At 36.5% G+C, this 20,413-nt stretch overlaps 1 protein-coding gene and 1 long non-coding RNA gene across 3 annotated transcripts in view; one reads left to right on the top strand and one right to left on the bottom strand.

The window, feature by feature from the left end:
• Nucleotides 1-20,413, bottom strand: part of LOC134754592 (uncharacterized) — a 363,458-nt gene that overhangs the window by 23,763 nt on the left and 319,282 nt on the right. The gene's annotated exons all lie outside the window — the stretch shown is intronic.
• Nucleotides 629-15,973, top strand: LOC134754002 (zinc finger protein 90 homolog). Of its 2 annotated transcripts, none has more exons than XM_063690044.1 (2): nucleotides 629-951; nucleotides 15,093-15,973. In XM_063690044.1, the coding sequence occupies exons 1-2, from the start codon at nucleotides 912-914 to the stop codon at nucleotides 15,677-15,679; spliced, it is 627 nt and encodes a 208-aa protein (XP_063546114.1). In that variant the 5' UTR covers nucleotides 629-911; the 3' UTR covers nucleotides 15,680-15,973. The 2 variants fall into 2 exon arrangements, with proteins under 2 accessions (XP_063546114.1, XP_063546116.1); XM_063690046.1 differs by lacking the exon at nucleotides 629-951 and adding an exon at nucleotides 9,069-9,218 and having other exon boundaries at nucleotides 15,093-15,972.

Raw genomic sequence — 20,413 nt, 5'->3', positions numbered from 1 at the left:
CTACAAAAAATTTTTTTTCATCAAACCCATATGTGTGGGGTATCTATGGATAGGTCTTCAAAAATGATATTGAGGTTTCTAATATCATTTTTTTCTAAACTGAATAGTTTGCGCGAGAGACACATCCAAAGTGGTAAAATGTGTCCCCCCCCCCCCCCGTCCTGTAACTTCTAAAAAAAGTGAATGATAAAACTAAAAAAAAAAAATGATGTACATTACCATGCAAACTTCCACCGAAAATTGGTTTGAATGAGTTTTTTTTTAATAAGTCATAAATCGTAAACCGCAATTTACCTTTCACTCACGTTTCATATAAAAAATACATTGATTAAATTGTGTAATGTACGGAAGCCTCGGTGCGCGAGTCCGACTCGCACTTGGTCGGTTTTTACCCTTTGGGTACGGAAACCTAAAAACGGGTCACTCACGTTTTTTAAAATCGATCGTTGTTCGATACTATGTTTTGACATCGACGTGCATCTTTTTTAGCAATAATTGGGGTCACCCGTTCACATATTTAATAAAGTCTGTAAAAAAATAAAAACAAAATTTATATTTGTATTTTAGTAGTAAAGTACCACTTGATCATAATTTTCTGGTAAAATTCTTGAAGTTTAAGGAACGCCAAAATGCGCGGGAAAAATCCCATCTTCCATCTCAAGGCGCCAACATAACAATAATAGCACAAGTAGGCGTGTGTCGGAGCGATTATAGGTGCGTCTGCTGGAGCAGCTGCGTAGTCGCGAGCCACCCCCGTTCTCACGATAGCCACGCTTAAGTATTATTTATTATTTCTTACCCCAATGACGTCTCTGATTTGAGGTAACGGTAACGGTACTCATTCCGTCTTCGGAAGTCGCACGCGCTGCATCTCGGGTCTATGCGCATAGACAGTTTTTTTTTGTGCAGTAATGGCGGTCGCCGGAAATTTTCAAATGCTGGATGTGAGCGGTGAGTGTTTTTGTTTTTTTTTGCAATCTGCGATTTTTTTTTATTTAACGGTTGGTTTTAGGAATTTTAAAGTGATTAACAATGTTCTTAAATATTGCAGTGCGATTTTATTTATTATTATTCATTGCTATAGCGCGTGTAAATTATTTTTAACCGCTTCTAAAGGAAATTCTTAATTTTTCTTAGACCATGAGACCGATTAAAAAAAAAATTCAAACATTCAAACAAGTTTAAATCATTCATTTTTTTTTTATCTTTGCAATAATTCGTTAACACAACAATTACTTACCTAATTAAATGTGATTTATTATCATATTTTGTATATTGTATTTTGTATTTAATTTTTTGCTAAATTATAGCATTGGGTTAATCCCGTAATGATAATTGTATGTGTGGAAAAAAAAAATGCAATTTAAGTTCTAAATCATTTAGTTACGCTAGTGTTATCCGACAATGTGTATGTTTATATGGTTTATAATTAAGTCCTATGTTTTCCGGTTAAGCCTTTTGCCGCCGGCGTTCGAATTTTGCGTAATTTTTCTTACATTAACTCAATGTAACATGTCAAAATATAATATCACAATTAAAAAACTATAAATTCAGGTAATGAATACTTATAAATACTAAATATAGTTTGTCAAAGGACTGTCTCATTTCTAACATAGACAGAGAATCATACTATCAAAACTATCATGTCTTACACTAGTACTTGCACCCAAAAGAAAATGATGAGTAGTTTTTTTTTTGTTATTATTTACTGACAATTTGGTTTGACCAACTATATGTATAACGACGCGGTACTTGGCGGTATTTGTGCAAATAGTTATGGCTTTGCGTGTCTGAATTTAGTTTCTAAACTAAATAAATAATTACAACGCGGTAATTTGGTTAAATACAGCAACTTGGTTTACTTAGTCTGTGTAAAACAACTTTGGTATAATTATTACACCATTCATATAAATTAAACACGAAATAGTTAAACGGATAACCAATACATAGATAAACCTAATTCTTCAAATAATTTTCTATGCACATACATCTGGGCAATTTATGAAAAATACATACTTAGGATGATCTTGAAATTCTTAAATACTACTCTAATACCTACTTAAGAATGTGAATCCAGTCTAAAGTAAACATCCAGTTTTAATAACAAAACTTCCGTGAGACACAATATGTTAAATATATTAATAACGGGTCACTTACGTATTTTAAGTCGAAAAACGCTCGACTTGTTTCACTCCGTACAGTCAACTCTTATACCTTACACACTAATGTCGTGTTCACATATTTTTGTGCCATCTGTCTAGATGTATATTTTTGCCTTCGACTGTACCGAGGAGTGTCAACGCGTCCTGATGACACTCCTCGGTACAGTTTCCAGAAAAATGATCCAGAAATTCCATTTCCATTTGTAATGAAACGATAGCCTTTTAACAATTATTACCTAATAGTTTTACTGTATTTTAGAATTAAAAATTTCATTGCCAAATATTATTTTAATTTGTGCTAATAAACCGCCCAATATCTCAACTCAATTTGCGCGCCGCCACCAAAGTCACCGCCGCCACCGGTAATGAAGTTTCATACAATATTACCGGCGCGCGCGCCGTTTAATCTGTCTTTTATATTAAATATATTTTAATTGTTTTTATATGTAATCTTAAGTATTGTTAAGTATTGTTAGCCTAATTGTTTTTTTTAAACTACATATATTGGGTTTTACCGTTAGGTTAACCATAAAATCACCTAATATATTAAATATACTATACGAACTATACTACGAACGTTTTTCGACTTAAAATGAGTGACCCGTTTTTAATATATTTGATATGTCCGTGTCTCACGGAAGTTTTGTTATTAAAACCACCTGACTATATATAGTCCAATACTACAAATATAGTATACAAGTTTAATGTCGGTTTTTTCTTAGTTTGCCCTCTCATTTTGGACTATAAACGGGTAGTTTTCACGTTACTTTTTTATTTCCTTTATTAGTTATCTGAAATAGACAATCGAGGGGGTGCAGTAAAACCCGATAAGTCGTCCAAATGGGGTATATATAACGCGCGTTATGTAATTGACAAAATATCTCGACTTGACTTTGATTGTAGGTTTGACCGCCCATCCCTCGCAAATCTCGCAATCGACCCTTACTTCCCGGTTCCCGGCTTGCTTCTGATCCGTACCTCTAAGGAGAATGTTCAAAAAATGTTAGGGTTGCTGAAAAGGGGGAAAATCCTACACGCGCTTTCCTAAAACACATGTGGGTGATATTAAACAACAATTTTAACAGAATTTGAATTTCATTTTTGCAAAAAACGTAGTTGGATTAATTTTAAGATCAAATTTTTATTTTCTTTTTATTAGCCTACTTTGGTGTCCCACTGCTGGGCAAAGGCCTCCCCTCGTTTTCTCCACTCGACCCTGTCATCGACATTTTCCCACCATTTGGGGTAGAATGCGTCCAAGTCGTCCCGCCATCTCCTTTTTTTTTAAGATCAATTATTTTGCTTCATCAGGTATATGTTACGTTTATTATTTAAGTGACAAAATATCTCGACTTGACTTTGATTGTAGGTTTGACCGCCCATCCCTCGCAATCGACCCTTACTTCCCGGTTCCCGGCTTGCTTCTGATCCGTACCTCTAAGGAAAATGTTCAAAAAATGTTGCTGAAAAGGGGGAAAATCCTACACGCGCTTTCCTAAAACACATGTGGGTGATATTAAACAACAATTTTAACCGAATTTGAATTTCATTTTTGCAAAAAACGTAGTTGGATTAATTTTAAGGCCAATTTTTTTTATTAGCCTTCTTTGGTGTCCCACTGCTGGGCAAAGGCCTCCCCTCGTTTTCTCCACTCGACTCTGTCATCGGCATTTTCCCACCATTTCGGGTAGAATGCGTCCAAGCCGTCCCGCCATCTCCTTTTTTTTAAGATCAATTATTTTGCTTTTTTCGCATAACCCAGAAATAGGTCTTATATTTCTAGGCCTTTCCTTACACGTACTTACTTTATAAATGCGATCCCGTTGCCTCAGTTACACAGATTTGAATAAGTTATTCATTTTGCAAGCCGCGTAATATATTGCCAGTTCTAAAAAGTCGAAAAGTGCAATACATTTGTACGGGAAATGCGTCGTTTTAAGCATAATGGCTTAAACTAGGCCGTAGGCAGATGTTCTGACGACACTATTACTTACATAATTCTTAACCAATTTCGAAAAATAGCTGGAAAAGCATTACGCCTAGAGTAGGTACTCATACCTTTGAAGTGTTTTGAAAACAGCAAAACAAAGACTTGGCTTTTTTAAATTAAATTTAAATTTAAAAAAAAATTACAAAAAATTGGTAAATTTATGACATTCTAATTCTTAGTATATTCTATATTATTTTGAATCTGACATATTAATTATTACTATTATATTCATTATTTAAATTTATTGGATTGTGATTTCATTGTTGAAAGTTTTATAATATTGTCTTCGGTTACCGCGATAGTTACTCATGAAATAAAACTGAAAACGGATTATATCGCGTATATTGAATTTATAATACATCCCGACGTTTCGAACTCTATACAGCGTTCGTCACCCGTTGACCACGAACGCTGTAAAGAGTTCGAAACGTCGGGATGTATTATAAATTCAATATACGCGATATAATCCGTTTTCATAGTTTTATTTCATGTTGAAAGTTTTGTTTAAATTTATTGTATGTATTTACTAACACATAGCTATAACGATGGTACTAACAATATTGTATGGAATTTTGAATGTTCCGAAATAAAGTTTTTTTTAAAGGGCATATGATAAGCTTTGGTAACTCAGTTGATTAAAAGCGGTTGGACCAAAAGGTCGCAAGTTCGAGTCTTGATCGAAGCCATGATTTTTAAATTTGCCTTTAACATGAAAATTTAAAGGAAAAATGAGTTACCACCGTCAAAGAGGATATAACATTATAGAGCGGTACTGTCAAAGTAAATTTTGTAACCACAGTAAATTCACTGCCATCTATCGACAGACTTTAAAACTAAAAATGAAGATTTATAAAAATACGATAAAATGTATTTAAATATGGATTTTTGTTTTTTTTATTTGCATTAATTATTTTTATGATTTTGACCCATGTTCTTTCACTGATATGCGTTAAAATTGTTAAATAACAAACGAAACCGTCAACGCCCTCTATACGAGAGTAGGCCAAAGGTAGTGGCGCCATCTGATCGAGAGTCAAATTTTCGTGATTTTCGAGGCACGTTTTTTCCTTAGACTGTATGCATCTATTACGGAGTTATATCTATCTTTGCCACCGTGTAACAAATCAAAACAGGCATAGATTGCTACTGCTACTAAAAACAGTAAAAATTAAAAAAAAGTAGACAAATTGGAGCTACTCGTGTTTTTTAGGGTTCCGTACCCAAAGGGTAAAATCGGGACCCTATTACTAAGACTTCGCTGTCCGTCCGTCTGTCCGTCTGTCACCAAGGCTCTATCTCATGAACCGTGATAGCTAGACAGTACTCTGAGTTAAGTAGGTACCTATGTAGGTGTCAGCACTATAGGTATTACTAATGCATCGTAAGGAGATCAAGATGTGCTTCGTAATAGCACAGAATAAGTAATAGTATTATCATACAGAACGGCCACGCACCGCCCCGCCCCGACTCGAATGACCTCGCCCCGCGACAGCATATTGACGGCCGTTTGCCGGCCGCTCAGTACTGTTTTTAAGCAACTTACTCACACTATGACGCATGACGCGTGTACAGACGTGCCGTTCACACATAGAAACGCAAGTGATTTTTGATGTATAGCGTGTCCGACCTGTGGTAATAGGCTACGTCTATTCTGCGGTATAGGGAGCATGAACTATAGGGGGCAGCACATGAGCCGTCAGATTTTTGGCGCGAGGCGTAAATGTGATGTTTATGCTTCCGATGTAACCCACAAGATGGCAGAACCTACTATGCACAAGAAAACGTACGAACGGTAGAGGGCAGCACTTTCTTTTGCAATGTACATGTTTATGTTTCCGGTCACAAGCTCAATTACGGGATAATTCTCTGTGGGAACAGTACTGACATAAATGATATATGTCCTTCAAAAAAAGTGCGTACGAATACTCGCCAACACTACAGACTTAGAAGATTGTAGACAATACAATACAAATCTTCTTTATTGCTCACCAATATAAATAGGACATGACATACAAATTAAGCACTTAAACTATGGTAGACAACAGGCCTTGTAGATATACTTTATTAAATACAAAATTTTGACTTTAACATCAATTTACATTCTAGAAATCTGCAAGTTTGTCAGGAAATACCCGGAATTCTTTCCAAAAATTGCCGACCGTCCTCGACGTTTTAAAAGTAGATTTAAGAATAACCTGGCGCCACCTACAAGCTCTGTACTAAAACTACATAAATCAAGCCCAAACATGATGGCAATCAAAATTTACAATAAGATCAGGGAATTGGGGAGACGCATGCGGGAGAGGGGTTTGGATCCTCGCTCTGGGTCCTTCCTGATGCAAAGATTGTCCATCGCGGTTCAACGTGGCAACGCGGCGAGCGTCATGGGCACCTTTGCATCGGGGGGGTCGCAGGACGATTTTCGGGACGGCTGAAATGTGACTTATTATTAGTGTTAGTTTTTAGGATAGTATAGTTTAGAGTAAGAGTAATTTGTTATTGTGATGTATAATTGTATATTTGATTTAATGTAATGTAATTTAGTATAATTTTTAGAGTATGAAAGATTGACTGTTATAACCAAATTGGTTCAATAGATTAATTATACAAAGAAATATTATTAAATAAGATCAGCGACAACATTAAATTACAGACGTCAGAAACGCTATTTTTTTTATACCACGTCGGTGGCAATCAAGCATACGGCCCGCCTGATGGTAAGCAGTCACCGTAACCTATGGACGCCTGCAACACCGGAGATATTACACGCGCGTTGCCGACCTTAATAAATAATATAATAAGCAGTATATATTTAATAAGCAGTTGAATTTAATTAATTATATTCTATAATTCTATAATATGGACATATAATATGACTCAATTTTTAATTTTCAAATTTTAATTTTTGATGTTTCAATTTTTAATGTTTAATTTTAATCTTTTGCGGTACGAGCGGATCAGCTTTGGAATGAGTTGTCTCCCTCCTTAAGAAAATCGCGGTCCGTTGCATCGCTTAAGGGGCAGTTAAGGAAACTGTGGCTATCGGACCAGAATTAACTGTTTGTGACTATGGATGTATATTTATTATATAAAACGTAGGTATTATATATATTTGTTATACTGTTACTTCAAATTTTTCTTATTTTATTTATTTTCGCCCTCTTTTATAAATTTATTGACTTTCCTCTAGTCTATTGTACGCAGTGCTATATTTGTCTACCGTTCTTCATCAATTCTCAATTTCTCATCTACTCAAAGGTGAACTGGAAGAAATCCCTTAAAGGGATAAGTTCGCCTTTGTACTGCCTATTTCTGTGCCATATTTGTGTTCTATGTCTTTGTACAATAAAGAGTTTATACATACATACATACATACATTTTTGTTTATAATTTTTATTTAAGTTTTATTAACATAATTTATTGATAATTGACATTAACCGTAATAATTTTTTCATCATGAATATTTAATTTTAATTAATCAAGATATTGATAATCATTGTACATACATACAATCTCTAGATTTAATTATATGCCGTGCCCTACCAGGGCCCATGTTTTTTTTTATACCACGTCGGTAGCAATCAAGCATACGGCCCGCATAAGCATATGGTAAGCAGTTACCGTAGCCAAAGATAGATATAACTCCGTAATAGATGGATACAGTCTAAGGAAAAAACGTGCCTCGAAAATCAAGAAAATTTGATTCTCGTTCAGAGGGCGCTACTAGTTTTGGCCTACAGTCGTATAGATGGCGTTGACGGTTTCGTTTGTTATTTAACAATTTTAACGCATATCAGTGAAAGAACATGGGTCAAAAACATAAAAATAATTAATGCAATTAAAAAAATCATTTATCCATATTTTAACGTATTTTTATAAATCTTCATTTTTAGTTTTAAAGTATGTCGATAGATGGCAGTGAATTTACAGTGGTTACAAAATTTACTATGACAGTACGGCTCTATCTTATTATATCCTCATTGGTATGAGTATGAGATGGCAGAACCCTCCAACGCGTACGGTCTGTGTGTTTCAGCTGGCATTTTCATCATTTCATTGAATCTGTTGCTCTTTTTTGGTAATACAAATGATAGATACAAAACTTGGTGTACTTCTGGACTGTGGCGCCTCATGAGTCATAAGTTACAGCAAAGATAGATATAACTCCGTAATAGATGGATACAGTCTAAGGAAAAAACGTGCCTCGAAAAACAAGAAAATTTGATTCTCGTTCAGAGGGCGCTACTAGTTTTGGCTTACAGTCGTATAGATGGCGTTGACGGTTTCGTTTGTTATTTAACAATTTTAACGCATATCAGTGAAAAAACATGGGTCAAAATCATAAAAATAATTAATGCAAATAAAAAAAATCATTTATCCATATTTAAATACATTTTATCGTATTTTTATAAATCTTCATTTTTAGTTTTAAAGTTTGTCGACAGATGGCAGTGAATTTACTGGGGTTACAAAATTTACTATGACAGTACCGCTCTAGTATAAGTTACTCTATGCTGTTAGTGACTCATGGTACGGATACAGTTGGCATCTGTCAAATAGTTTAAAAACGTTGGCCTAAGATGAATATGTGGCGTCTGCAATTATTAGCTTTGTGCTCTCGCAGTGGGGGGGGGGGGGGGGGGGCTTCGCACGGGTTACACAAAACCTTAACAAATGATGTGCATCACACACAGTTTTTTTTCACACCATCGTCCAGGGATGTACATCAAAATCACTTACCGAACGCAAACAAAATTAAAGCATAACCAGTACAACAGCGCTTTCAGGCCGCACATAGTTCCTTTGAAACAAGAGGTCACCTTATACTGGCTAGTAAAAAAAAACCGCAAGTGCATTCACTCTCGCCTATTTCCACTCCCGCGCACGCGACACAGGTGCATCAGTTGCGTCCCGACCGTCGCTCGGGGCAGACGTGTTGCTAGTGGGGGGCCGCGCGCGCGGGGGCGGCGGTACCGGTCTTGCGACCTGACGACCTTACACACTCACTTCTGATCGTAGAACTGCAAGTCTGCAACTAGTAGTTTCGTGAGAAACGCTGTTTTGAAGTGAGTTTCAAGTTTTTGTTCGCGATTTGTGTTGTGTGGGTGAGGAACTGGGGATTCCTTTCGCCAATCTGATGCCTCTAAGTTGGAGTGAAGTTTGTTTATTATGTTATGAAACAAGCTTGAATCAAATACGGTAACATAAACATTTCTAACTGTTCATATAAAGCGTTATACGAAAAGTAATGCATATAACCAGGTTAATGTGAATGTTGTGTATATAGCCAACACACAACGAAAAGGTTTGAGAAACTTTAATCCTTGTATGGGGTTTCGTATACTCATCAAAATCGGGTAAACAGTATTGAAGCTTCTTTAGACGTTGCAACAAATAGCATGCGATTTAAGGTAACTGGTGGATGATTGCTGGCTAAGTAGGAGCAAAGAATTCAATCGATTTACCAAATGCCGCAATGTACTTATTGCAAATCACATGAAGACACAAACATTTGCGGTATAGTTACCTAACTACCTATACTATTCAGCAGAGGGTCTAAAATTACCGGTTTTTTGCAGATTGTGCTTTTTTAATATTATTAATGTTTAATACAAAAACAAATAATCGGGAAATAAAATATGTAATCCCACCAAAAACAATTCATGTAAAATGTTGCCAAGAACAAACCATAAGGCTCGCACTGTCAAAAAGTTATCAGATCTTTTGTAGAGCCAAGTTTCTAACTCTACAGACCCTAACTTCACAAACTCTACACCTGAGTTAAAATATGTGGCTTGGCAGTTTCGCTACCGTCACATGGGCGTAAGGTGAAAATGTATTCACTATAAATTATTTTTTATGTAACAAAACGGCCAAGCCACATACTTTAACTAAGGTGTAGAGTTTGTGAAGTTAGAGCCTGTAGAGTTAGAAGCTTGGCTCTACAAAAGATCTGATAACATTTATTATACAATCTGCTTTTTACTGATTCCCCTTACAAAGTTAAACCCCCCTTTCCCCTAATGCCCTTTTCCACCCCTTTTTCACCCTTACAAGGTGATGTTGGGGTTGAAAACTATTCTATATCATTCCCCATAATAAAAACTATCTACATGCCAAATTTTAACTAAATCGGTATAGCGGTAATTGATTCACCGTACAAAATTCCACCCCCTTTTCACCCCATTAGGGCCTAAAAATTTAAAGTTTTCGATTTTTTTTGTTGTTTATGTACTATGACTATCGTACATGCCAGATTTTAGCTTCCTAGGACTTCTGGAAGTACCCTAAAGCTTTTGAGTGGCTTTTGATAATCATCAGTGCGTGAGTGAGGGACGAAATCAAGGGTTTTTAGGTATGAATAAAATCTAAAGTATAAGAATTATGCAATTGAAATTTTTTATGCTTAATAAGTCCACTATTGGCATCATACCCCGAGAATTTTGTTTAAATCCAAACCCAAGTAATGAGGGGTCATAAAAACGACGTAGCGCTTCGAGAAAAGGTAGTCCCTTGCGCCTCGCTTTGCTCGTCTTGGCGGTGCCCCCAGATTTCAACATATAAATACATACATAATATTGTCTTCGGTTACCGCGATAGTTACTCATGAAATAAAACTATGAAAACGGATTATATCGCGTATATTGTATCGCGTGTACCAGTCACCCGTTGACCACGAACGCTGTAAAGAGTTCGAAACGTCGAGATGTATTATAAATTCAATATACGCGATATAATCCGTTTTCATAGTTTTATTTCATATAAATACATACGTTTTATTTTGTAAATTTGATAATTGCAAGCTTAATAGTTTTCTATCTAAGTATCTACTAAATTGAAATCAGAGATGGGCATTAATCGATTAATCTTTTAGTTAACTAATCAATCGATTAAAAATATCAATCGTCATTTTTTAATCGCGATTAATTTAGTTGCGATTAAATTAGTTGTGAGAATGTTCGACTAACAACTAAATTAGTTTTAGTTTCAATCGACTAAATTTCACGATTAAATCTATATTAAAACTACGTAGTCGCCCGTTTTTGCATTTTTTATCTTGCAATATGTAACTACAAGTACGTATGTATGTAACATACGGAGGTACTCGTATGTTGTAACTATGTTAGTTTGGGTTCCCTAGTTCTTATTTACCCTTAGATAAGAGAAATTTAATCCAATTTCAGAGAGATGCACTACTTTTGTAGCAAAATAATAGTGAGAACAGATCTCACTCCTTAGAAACGGTCAAAATATCGTAAGTAATTCATGACTAAGATGTCCTAATCAGTCTGTCAACAAAGCCATACCGAGGTATTCTATTCAATTTGCTTCTAACATTAGTCGCGAGAAAATAGTCTAACTAATTAGTCGATTACAAAATTTAGTTGTCCGAAATCAATCGGCAACTAATTTAGTTGCAACTAAATTAGTTGCACTCTATACAACTAAGATTGATCAATCGTCGTTTTCAATCGTCAGTCGCAATTAATTCTTGTAATCTTAATCGTTAATCGTTAGTCGATTACATTTTGCCAATCTCTGATTGAAATCTGACGGCGAAATACGACCCTTTTTATCAAAAATAATGAAACTTGCGCTTTCTGTGCTGAGGTTTAGATCAGCCTACTCGGCATTTAAATAAAAACTTTAGTCAAACTTTAATAACAAAACTTCCGTGGGACGCAAACATGTTAAATATATTAATAACGGGTCACTCACGTTAAGTCGAACAACATTCACATCACATTCGACATTTTATTATTTTTCGACTTAAAATACGTGACTTATATTGACCGGGATATAGACCGTGATTACCTTTTGTATTAGTCTAGTGAAACTAACCGTGAATCATTCAAAACTTTAAAATACGTGAGTGACCCGTTATTAATATATTTAATAAAAGGTACGAAAAATACGTTCTCAGGAAAAAATGCAAGATGAAAAAATATCGGTTAGGATGCTTATACACAGGTGACAAGAGGTTATCTGCTAAACTAAAATAAAATCACAACTCTTCCCTGCCTTTGCCTTAGTTGGGTAAAAGCAGATAGGCATTGACCATCTGTGTGCAGCATCGCCTAATCTAATAAATAAGTGAACACTATGAAAACTAGTTTTAAATTCATATAATAAAACATTCAGAAAAACATATTCCTTCACATTAGTCACGGTCAAAACATCCCCCACAAAAGCGCGCGTCGCCATTAAAAATACGTCTATGAAAAACCAAACAAACTCAGGCCTGAATCCTAGCTTCTTTCAAGTTCCTTTTATGTACCAAACCGGATCAAAAATGATTGAAATGACATTATCCTTTGTGTAAACCCTCCGTAGACCCATAGCAACATTTACAAAGCAGACCCCTCCTTACCCGAGTTAAAGAAAAAAATGTCCCACGCCTCACAACCCAAGGGGGATTCTTGGCATCGGATTGGTCCATAAAATTAACCAATAGGAAGCTTAAGATAGTGACGGGCAACGAAAAGGTGCAATGTAATCATCGGTAAATAGTGCAAAAGTACACCTGCCTAAATTCGCGACATCTCTCGTGGCAAAAAAAAAAAATTGTCTTTTTTGTGGTTATTTCCGCATACGGAAATATTTCTGAATAACCCACGTATTTACCGTGAAAAAATCGGTCAAGAGCATGTCGGGCTATGCTCATTATTGGGTTCCGTAATAGTTCCGTAGTTACCATTATATCAGAATAGGCTAAATGAGTAGGCACGTACTTATGTACAAAAGGATGTTGACAATTTTTTTTGAACTGTTTTCAATTTTCGTTTTATAGATAGACGCGTAATTATGGCAAAAAAATCTTTAAATTTTTATTCATTATTTTTTATACAAAATCAACGTTAATTAGTTTAGTATTGGCCATAAATGTTCAAAAAAATTAGTTTAGTGTTTAAATTTCGCGCAAAAACGCTCCAAGCTGTCACGTGATCCGGATGACGTAACGATGTGATAAACAAACGACTGTCGGTGCCAGAGGACCACCAGGTTTGACAACTTGTCTGTGCGTGTTTCTCACTCCGTGACGTCACGCGCTCCGATTTGCGTTTGCAGTCACGTGATGCTGGGCATTATTTTAAATACTTTTAATTATTTTTAATTAATTTATTACGCATATTTACAAAATATAATTTTCAGCATTCTTATATTCCCTGCTATGGCAAAAACTAAAAACATAACATTTTATATATTCGCGATTCATGTTAACATCCCTATTACAAGCATACCTAAGGGAGCACCTTCGCAGCGCTTCGTACGTATTTTTACTGAGAAGAGGAAACTTCGCAATAACTAAAAACCGGCCAAGTGCGAGCCGGACTCGCGCACCGAGGGTTCCGTACATTACATAATTTTAACAATGTATTTTTTATGTGAAACTTGAGTGAAAGGTAAATTGCGGTTTACGATTTATGACGTGTTAAAAAAAATTACTTACTAGATCTCATTCAAACCAATTTTCGGTGGAAGTTTGCATGGTAATGTACATCATATATTTTTTCAGTTTTATCATTCTCTAATTTTAGAAGTTACAGGGGGGGACATAGATTTTACCATTTTGGAAGTGGCTCTCGCGCAAACTATTCAGTTTAGAAAAAAAATGATATTAGAAACCTCAATATCATTTTTGAAGACCTATCCATAGATACCCCACACGTATGGATTTGATGAAAAAATTTTTTTTGAGTTTTAGTTCTAAGTACGGGGAACCCCAAAAATTTATTGTTTTTTTCTCTATTTTTGTGTGAAAATCTTAATGCGGTTCACAGAATACATCTACTTACCAAGTTTCAACAGTATAGTTCTTATAGTTTCAGAGAAAAGTGGCTGTGACATACGGACGGACGGACAGACAGACAGACATGACGAATCTATAAGGGTTCCGCTTTTTGCCATTTGGCTACGGAACCCTAAAAACGTCTGGACTGATCATATTCGCTATAGTTTAATTAAAGTATTTACTAAGCTCTTGTGTAGTTGACTACGGAACCCTAAAAAGAAGTTTAAAGGATGACTCACGTTAGACCGGGCCGTGTCCGGGCCGGAGCTTCCGGCGCTTATTTTTCTATGACATGACAGGTGATCACGTGATGCTTTCCATAGAAAATCTAACGTGAGTCATCCTTTATCCTATCCTATCTAACAAACAAGCGAACTTGAAGCATATGTACAAGTTGTAAGTACTTACAACAAATTACCATTACCCTGACCTGACGACGACGACCTGACGATTCTATATAGTAGGTAGGTATATTCGCGGCAATTATTTAATTAGTGTTAGATTATTTAATTTTAGTTTAGTTTTAGAATAGTTAAGCTTAATATAGATGAGCATGTATAAATTTAATGTAATGGGTTGATACCTAAATAAATAACATTTTTATTTATTATATTAAATTATGACTCACTCTAGAACGGTCTGGGCCGAGGCGTTTCTTCGTTTCTTATAGAAAGCATCACGTGATCACCGATCATTACTCATCATAGGAACAGAAGTGTCAGACGCCTAGCGTGACACCAAGGGCCTGACACTCTTTGATAGAGAAAGATAGTCTTATTGCGATTCCTATAAGAGGAAAGAGAAAAAAGAGAAAATAGTGCCATCATAGGTAGGCGATAGCGAAATACCGAAATTTATAAGAGTGAAAGAGAAAAAATCCTATGCTGCCCAAATTTTATATGAATATTCTTTCTCTTACCCGAGGTCGCTCGGTGGCGCGTCTATAACTACTTGTATGTACTATGTCTATGGTGAGGGCAGTAGCTTAAATGACAGGTGCAACGAAAACTTGCGTGTCCATTTCCATGTTTTGTTTTGTTTGGCATTTTGTTTGATATATTGTCACTTGGCTAGGCCGTCAGGAGACATAACCCGCCATCGATTCCTGTTGGAAATAATCGATGTTGATTCCCTTGCTTGTTTACAGGCTGGACAGCGTTCGCCCCAGATGCGCGCGCAGCCAACATGTGCACCACCAGCATGAGCGAGGCTCCGCGCAGCCCGCGCCACCTGCACAAGCGGAGGCGCCTCTCCCGGCTCCTCGACAAGCTGTCCATTCAACTACAGAACAACAACCACTACCCGCAGTGGGAGAAGATGCCCGAAGATGTACCTCTAGACTTATCAGTCAAATCAAAATCGCCTCCAGCATATTCCTGCGACGCTTGCGGACAGACGTTCACAGTTCACGACCGTTTAGCGAAGCATGTAGCGTCACGACATCGGAATAGAGTGCCGGAGAGCGAGCGCGCATACGAGTGCGATATATGCGAACGCCGCTTCGCGCGCTCGGATATGCTGACGCGCCACGCTCGTCTCCACACCGGGCACAAACCGTACACTTGTCCCGCTTGTGGCCAAGTGTTCTCCAGGTCTGATCATCTGGCGACGCATCATAGGACTCACACAGGTGAGAAGCCGTACAAGTGCACGGCGTGCCCGTACGCGGCTTGCCGCCGAGATATGATCACGCGCCACATGAGGACACACACGAGGCGACCGCAGCCCGCCTAGCTGTGGGACTGGACCTTGCTGGTCCCAATTATAGGGTGAAGGTTTTAACCAGAGCCGTTTTAAAACGTGAAGTGCATTTAACTGTTAGTTTTGTTTTGCCTATTTATAGAAGTGTTTATGCTAACTTTGTACCGACAAGATGTGTCAGCGCCACTTCAATGATACCATATAAGTAACTATATGTATTATACATACGAGCCGCGATGCATATATGTTTTCGTCTAGTCAGACCATTTTTTGAGGTTCTCGCGTTTGTACAAAAATAATGTTTAAGTTTAAAAATCACTAACATTTAATGCTAATGTAGTTTAATTTTATATGGTAATATCCTCCAATAACTAAATCCAAATACAAGAAATATCGTTTGTACTAAAATAAAAAAATAACGTTTTTATTTTTATTTGACGGGTAGGAATATAACAGATGTGAAAAGGGCTATTACTAGGGAAAGCAACACGGCTCTACCAATGATGTACTGACAATTTTGTTTCGAGTCCATGCATGCAGCAGTGCTATAGTATAGGAGAGGACAATATGATTTGGAGTACGTTTTTGAAAAGTACATTTTTTTTACAATAAGTCTTATGCAATTTTATTATACGATCAAAATAAACTAGATTAAACATTACTATTACTGTTCCCATTACTGGGTCATTTTATCTTCATGTGTAAAATTTATTAGAATAAACAAAATTATTGTGTGGAACTAGACGAACTAATTTGCATCGGGGCTCGTATATATAAGGGGCCAAAAATACTTCCATATTTATTTCATTACCTACGAATGAATCTGTTTTTGTTGAATAATTGGCACGACTAGGTTAGATGTCATATAAATATATTAATAACGGGTCACTCACGTATTTTAAGTCGAAAACCGCTCGTACGAGCAACCCGTTACGGATACGTGAGTGTCCCGTTATTAATATATTTAATATGTCTGTGTCTCATGGAAGTTTTGTTAGATGTCATATTTTTATCAGATTTAGAAGAATATGGCCGTTCGCGTGACCAGTCGGTGCAGGTAGCTTAAATGTAACATTCATTTAATTTAATTTCCGTACCATGTACCTTGTCACATTGACAATCAATATGAAAGTCGCTAGACCTCATACTATTGTCACTGTGACAAGGTTCGAAATGGTACTGAAATTAAATTTCTTGACCGTACTCTAAATACGTTTGATTTAGAATCAGAGGGGCTACCGCGAAAACCGAAATTCGCAAATTGCCGGGATCTTTCTCTTTTACTCCAATGAAGGCGTAATTAAATTATTTTAAAACGGGTCACTCACGTATTATTAAGTCGAATAGCTCGACATGTTTCGATCCAATTTAAAATAATTTAATATGTTTGAGTCTCATGGGATTTTTATAGTTAATGCGTAATTAGAGTGGCAGAGAAAAATGTCCGCAATTTGCGAACTTCGATTTACGCGGTTATAGCCCAGTTTTATTGCGAATTAGTCTGAAATATGAGTAAGGAATCGCGTTGCGTCATAGAGAAATGAGTAAGCATAGTGCTCACTCCATCATCAGTTTTGTTACCAAAACGACTATTCTAACCTAGTCGTGCCAATTATTATTGTCGTAGTCGAAATCTAGCGTGCTATTCGATAATAGATGGCGCGATGAACGGAAAGTCTAATGCTCAACAATTTTCAGCTATTATAACCGGATTAATCGGAACTCTATTTTCAACTCCTTCTGTTTGTAATATTAGTTGTAAATGGTTGAGCAATACACTTTTCAGTCGCGACACACGTGACATCTATTACATATAATTCCGCTACTTGACGCTAGTTGTCGACTACGAAAATAATAGTCGTTTTGGTAACAAAACTGATGTATGGAGTGAGCACTCTATGTTTACTTATTTCTCTATTGTTGCTTTTTTGTTATTATGTGTTATTATTGAGTTATTATTTTGAAACCTTTGATGATACTTTGATGATTAGTAGTGTGATATATTAATGGCGTTATTCATAAGCGTTTGTCAAAACTAACAAACCGTTGATAACCGTTTGTCCCTTTCCGTCATTTTGTTATTTCTGTTTGTTAGAAAGAGACAAAATTTGACGGAGGTTTGTAAGTGATTGCCAAGTTGTATGACTAAGACGGTAGATATATTGTAACAGGTCACTCACGTATTTTAAGTCGAATTCGACTTAAATGCGTGAGTGACCCTGTTAATATATGTATTGTTATATCTGTGCCTCAAGTTTAATGTGACATAAAATAGTAGAAATGAAATGAAATGGAACTAAAAAACTTCCATACTAAATTATTTACAACAAAAATGTGACAGTTACGAAGGAAGTGGCGCCCTCATTTATTTTCTACAATTTCTTGTCGGACTTATAAGTATTATTATTAAAGAAGTGCGATGTGCCAGACATAAGTGCTGTTGTTTACACATAAAAGCTTAAAATATTTCGCTTTTCTAGGTATTTAGACTGCGGTTAGTTTTAAAAATGTAAAATTGAAATGTTCCTTTGAGAGTGTATGACAAGAATGTTGGAGTAGCTAAATATTTTTGTAAGTACAAACCTTGTATTGTATACCTACGTTACTAGAGTTTAGAAGAATGGTAAATCATTGCGCATATGCGACGTTAAATATTACAGAAAGGGGGCAGTTAAGAAAACAGCAAACTAGGTTTACCCAAATAAAAGCCGTAACAGACTATCGCACCGCACTGCGACCTTGGTGCGGTGCGGCGCACGTATCGATAGTGTGTAAGGGGTCGCCATACGTGCGTTAAGGATGCAGCTATAAGTTAGAGCGAGAAAGAGATATTTTGACCACCATTGGTGTAAACAATGCATACAATTCCGACCGAACAACGACGCCTTTCCACTGCGCAATTCGCCACACGACTGAGCGCGCTGGTGTAACTAAATGCGATTTTGACTCCAATGTATCGGCCCCATTAGTAGTGCTCGTAAGGCCGGTCTTTACGAAGTAATATGTGGTATTTTCTATAAAACGGTACCTTATTGTCGATGGCGCTTATGCCATTATTAACGATGCTCCGATATAAATACAATGCCGCGCGGCGCTGTGCGGCGTAAGCGCCATCGACAATAAGGTCCCTTATCATAGAAAATGCCCCATATATATGTCTATGTGGGCTACTGTAAAAACAATTCACAAAACAACAATGTTCAAAAAAGCGAAGATAGCTTACAGGACTTCCCAGGTAGCATTTATACGTCATTATGACGTCCGTTACGTCATAAAGACGTCGCTGACGTCACTGCTACCTGGGTTAATAGGTAAGTTTGACGAATGAAAGAACAGAGATATACTTGTCTTATGTTTTGTATGCTTATTGTTTTGAGCTTTATTACATCTAATGTAAAAAAAATATGTTATTTAATAACTATGGCTGTAATTGCATAAAAACGTTTTGTTTGTTAGAATAAAGTTTGTACATGTGATGAACGATATCTAAATATAAGTGAGTTATAAATTATTATAAATATCTTAGCGCCACTTGCACCATCCCACTGACCCGGGGTTAAACCGTTAACCCAGTGTCAAATTTAAGCCGCATTCACATTTTGTCTGTCGTATTGTGTTGTGACACACTCGTGCGCGAATCGCGGCGACGCAACCATAATTAAATGTATGAAACCGATGCATCAGACAAATGGGGTATTTTCTATGAAAAGGGACCTTGTTGTCGATGGCGCTTACGCCGCACAGCGTCGCGGCGTTGTATTTATATCCGAGCGTCGTTAATAATGGCGTAAGTGCCATCGACAATAAGGTCGCTTTTTATAGAAAATACCACAAATGTGAACGCAATCATATTAAATGTATGCAACGTGATGAAACTGATACCAGTCACAACACAACACCCGGGGATATTGAGAGGTGCAAGTGGCCCTTAAAGCTCACTAGATGGAGTTGAGAGACGTGGGGGGGGGTTAACCAATAGAGGATGGATAAACGTGAATCTTCTGTTTTGTATTAGTTTTTTTTTTTTTTAATAATAATAATATATTTATTGCTTTCACATTGGTAAAATTACAGATGTTCTTAATCGATAATGTATCACATGACACCCTGTAAGGGTATTGCAATTTTATCTATCTACTCTAAACTAATACATATGTAAATTAAACACAGAGATAACATTACACAAAAGTTATACCTACCTAAGCATACAATTCCGTACCCAAAGGGTAAAAACGGGACCCTATTACTAAGACTCCGCTGTCCGTCTGTCACCAGGCTGTATCTCATGAACCGTGATAGCTAGACAGTTGAAATTTTCACAGATGTATTTTTGTTGCCGCTATAACAACAAATACTAAAAACAGAATATGTTAAATATTTAAATGGGGCCCCCATACAACAAACGTGATTTTTTTGCTGTTTTTTTCCGTAATGGTACGGAACCCTTCATGCGCGAGTCCGACTCGCACTTGGCCGGTTTTCATTTTTGCATTTGTACCTACAGTCAAGGGCATAAATATATATACTTACATTCCCAAAGTTATTAAAATATGTGTACACTCTTACACCTTAATAGAATAGAATAAATAGAATAGAAATTTAATTATTAATTAATTCTATAAAGATCATTTGTTTTCAGCTAAAGGTTACAGACATTCCAGGGGTCTCTAGGCAGTGCCTGTATCGCGGGGACCCAATTACAATTTAAATATCAGATCTGTTACAATTAAAAACTATCATTTAGTAAGAAACTACAAACTAAACCTT

The sequence above is a fragment of the Cydia strobilella genome, chromosome Z, assembly GCF_947568885.1.
Source record: "Cydia strobilella chromosome Z, ilCydStro3.1, whole genome shotgun sequence".
In the NCBI taxonomy this organism is placed as follows: Eukaryota; Metazoa; Arthropoda; class Insecta; order Lepidoptera; family Tortricidae; genus Cydia; species Cydia strobilella.
This window is presented reverse-complemented; position numbering and strand designations above follow the sequence as displayed.

Excerpts from the sequence above, each read along its gene's own strand:
- LOC134754002 (XM_063690044.1), top strand. The coding sequence starts at position 912 with ATGGCGGTCGCCGGAAATTTTCAAATGCTGGATGTGAGCG. Across the intron at positions 952-15,092 it reads TCAAATGCTGGATGTGAGCG|GCTGGACAGCGTTCGCCCCA; the intron begins GTGAGTGTTTTT and ends GCTTGTTTACAG.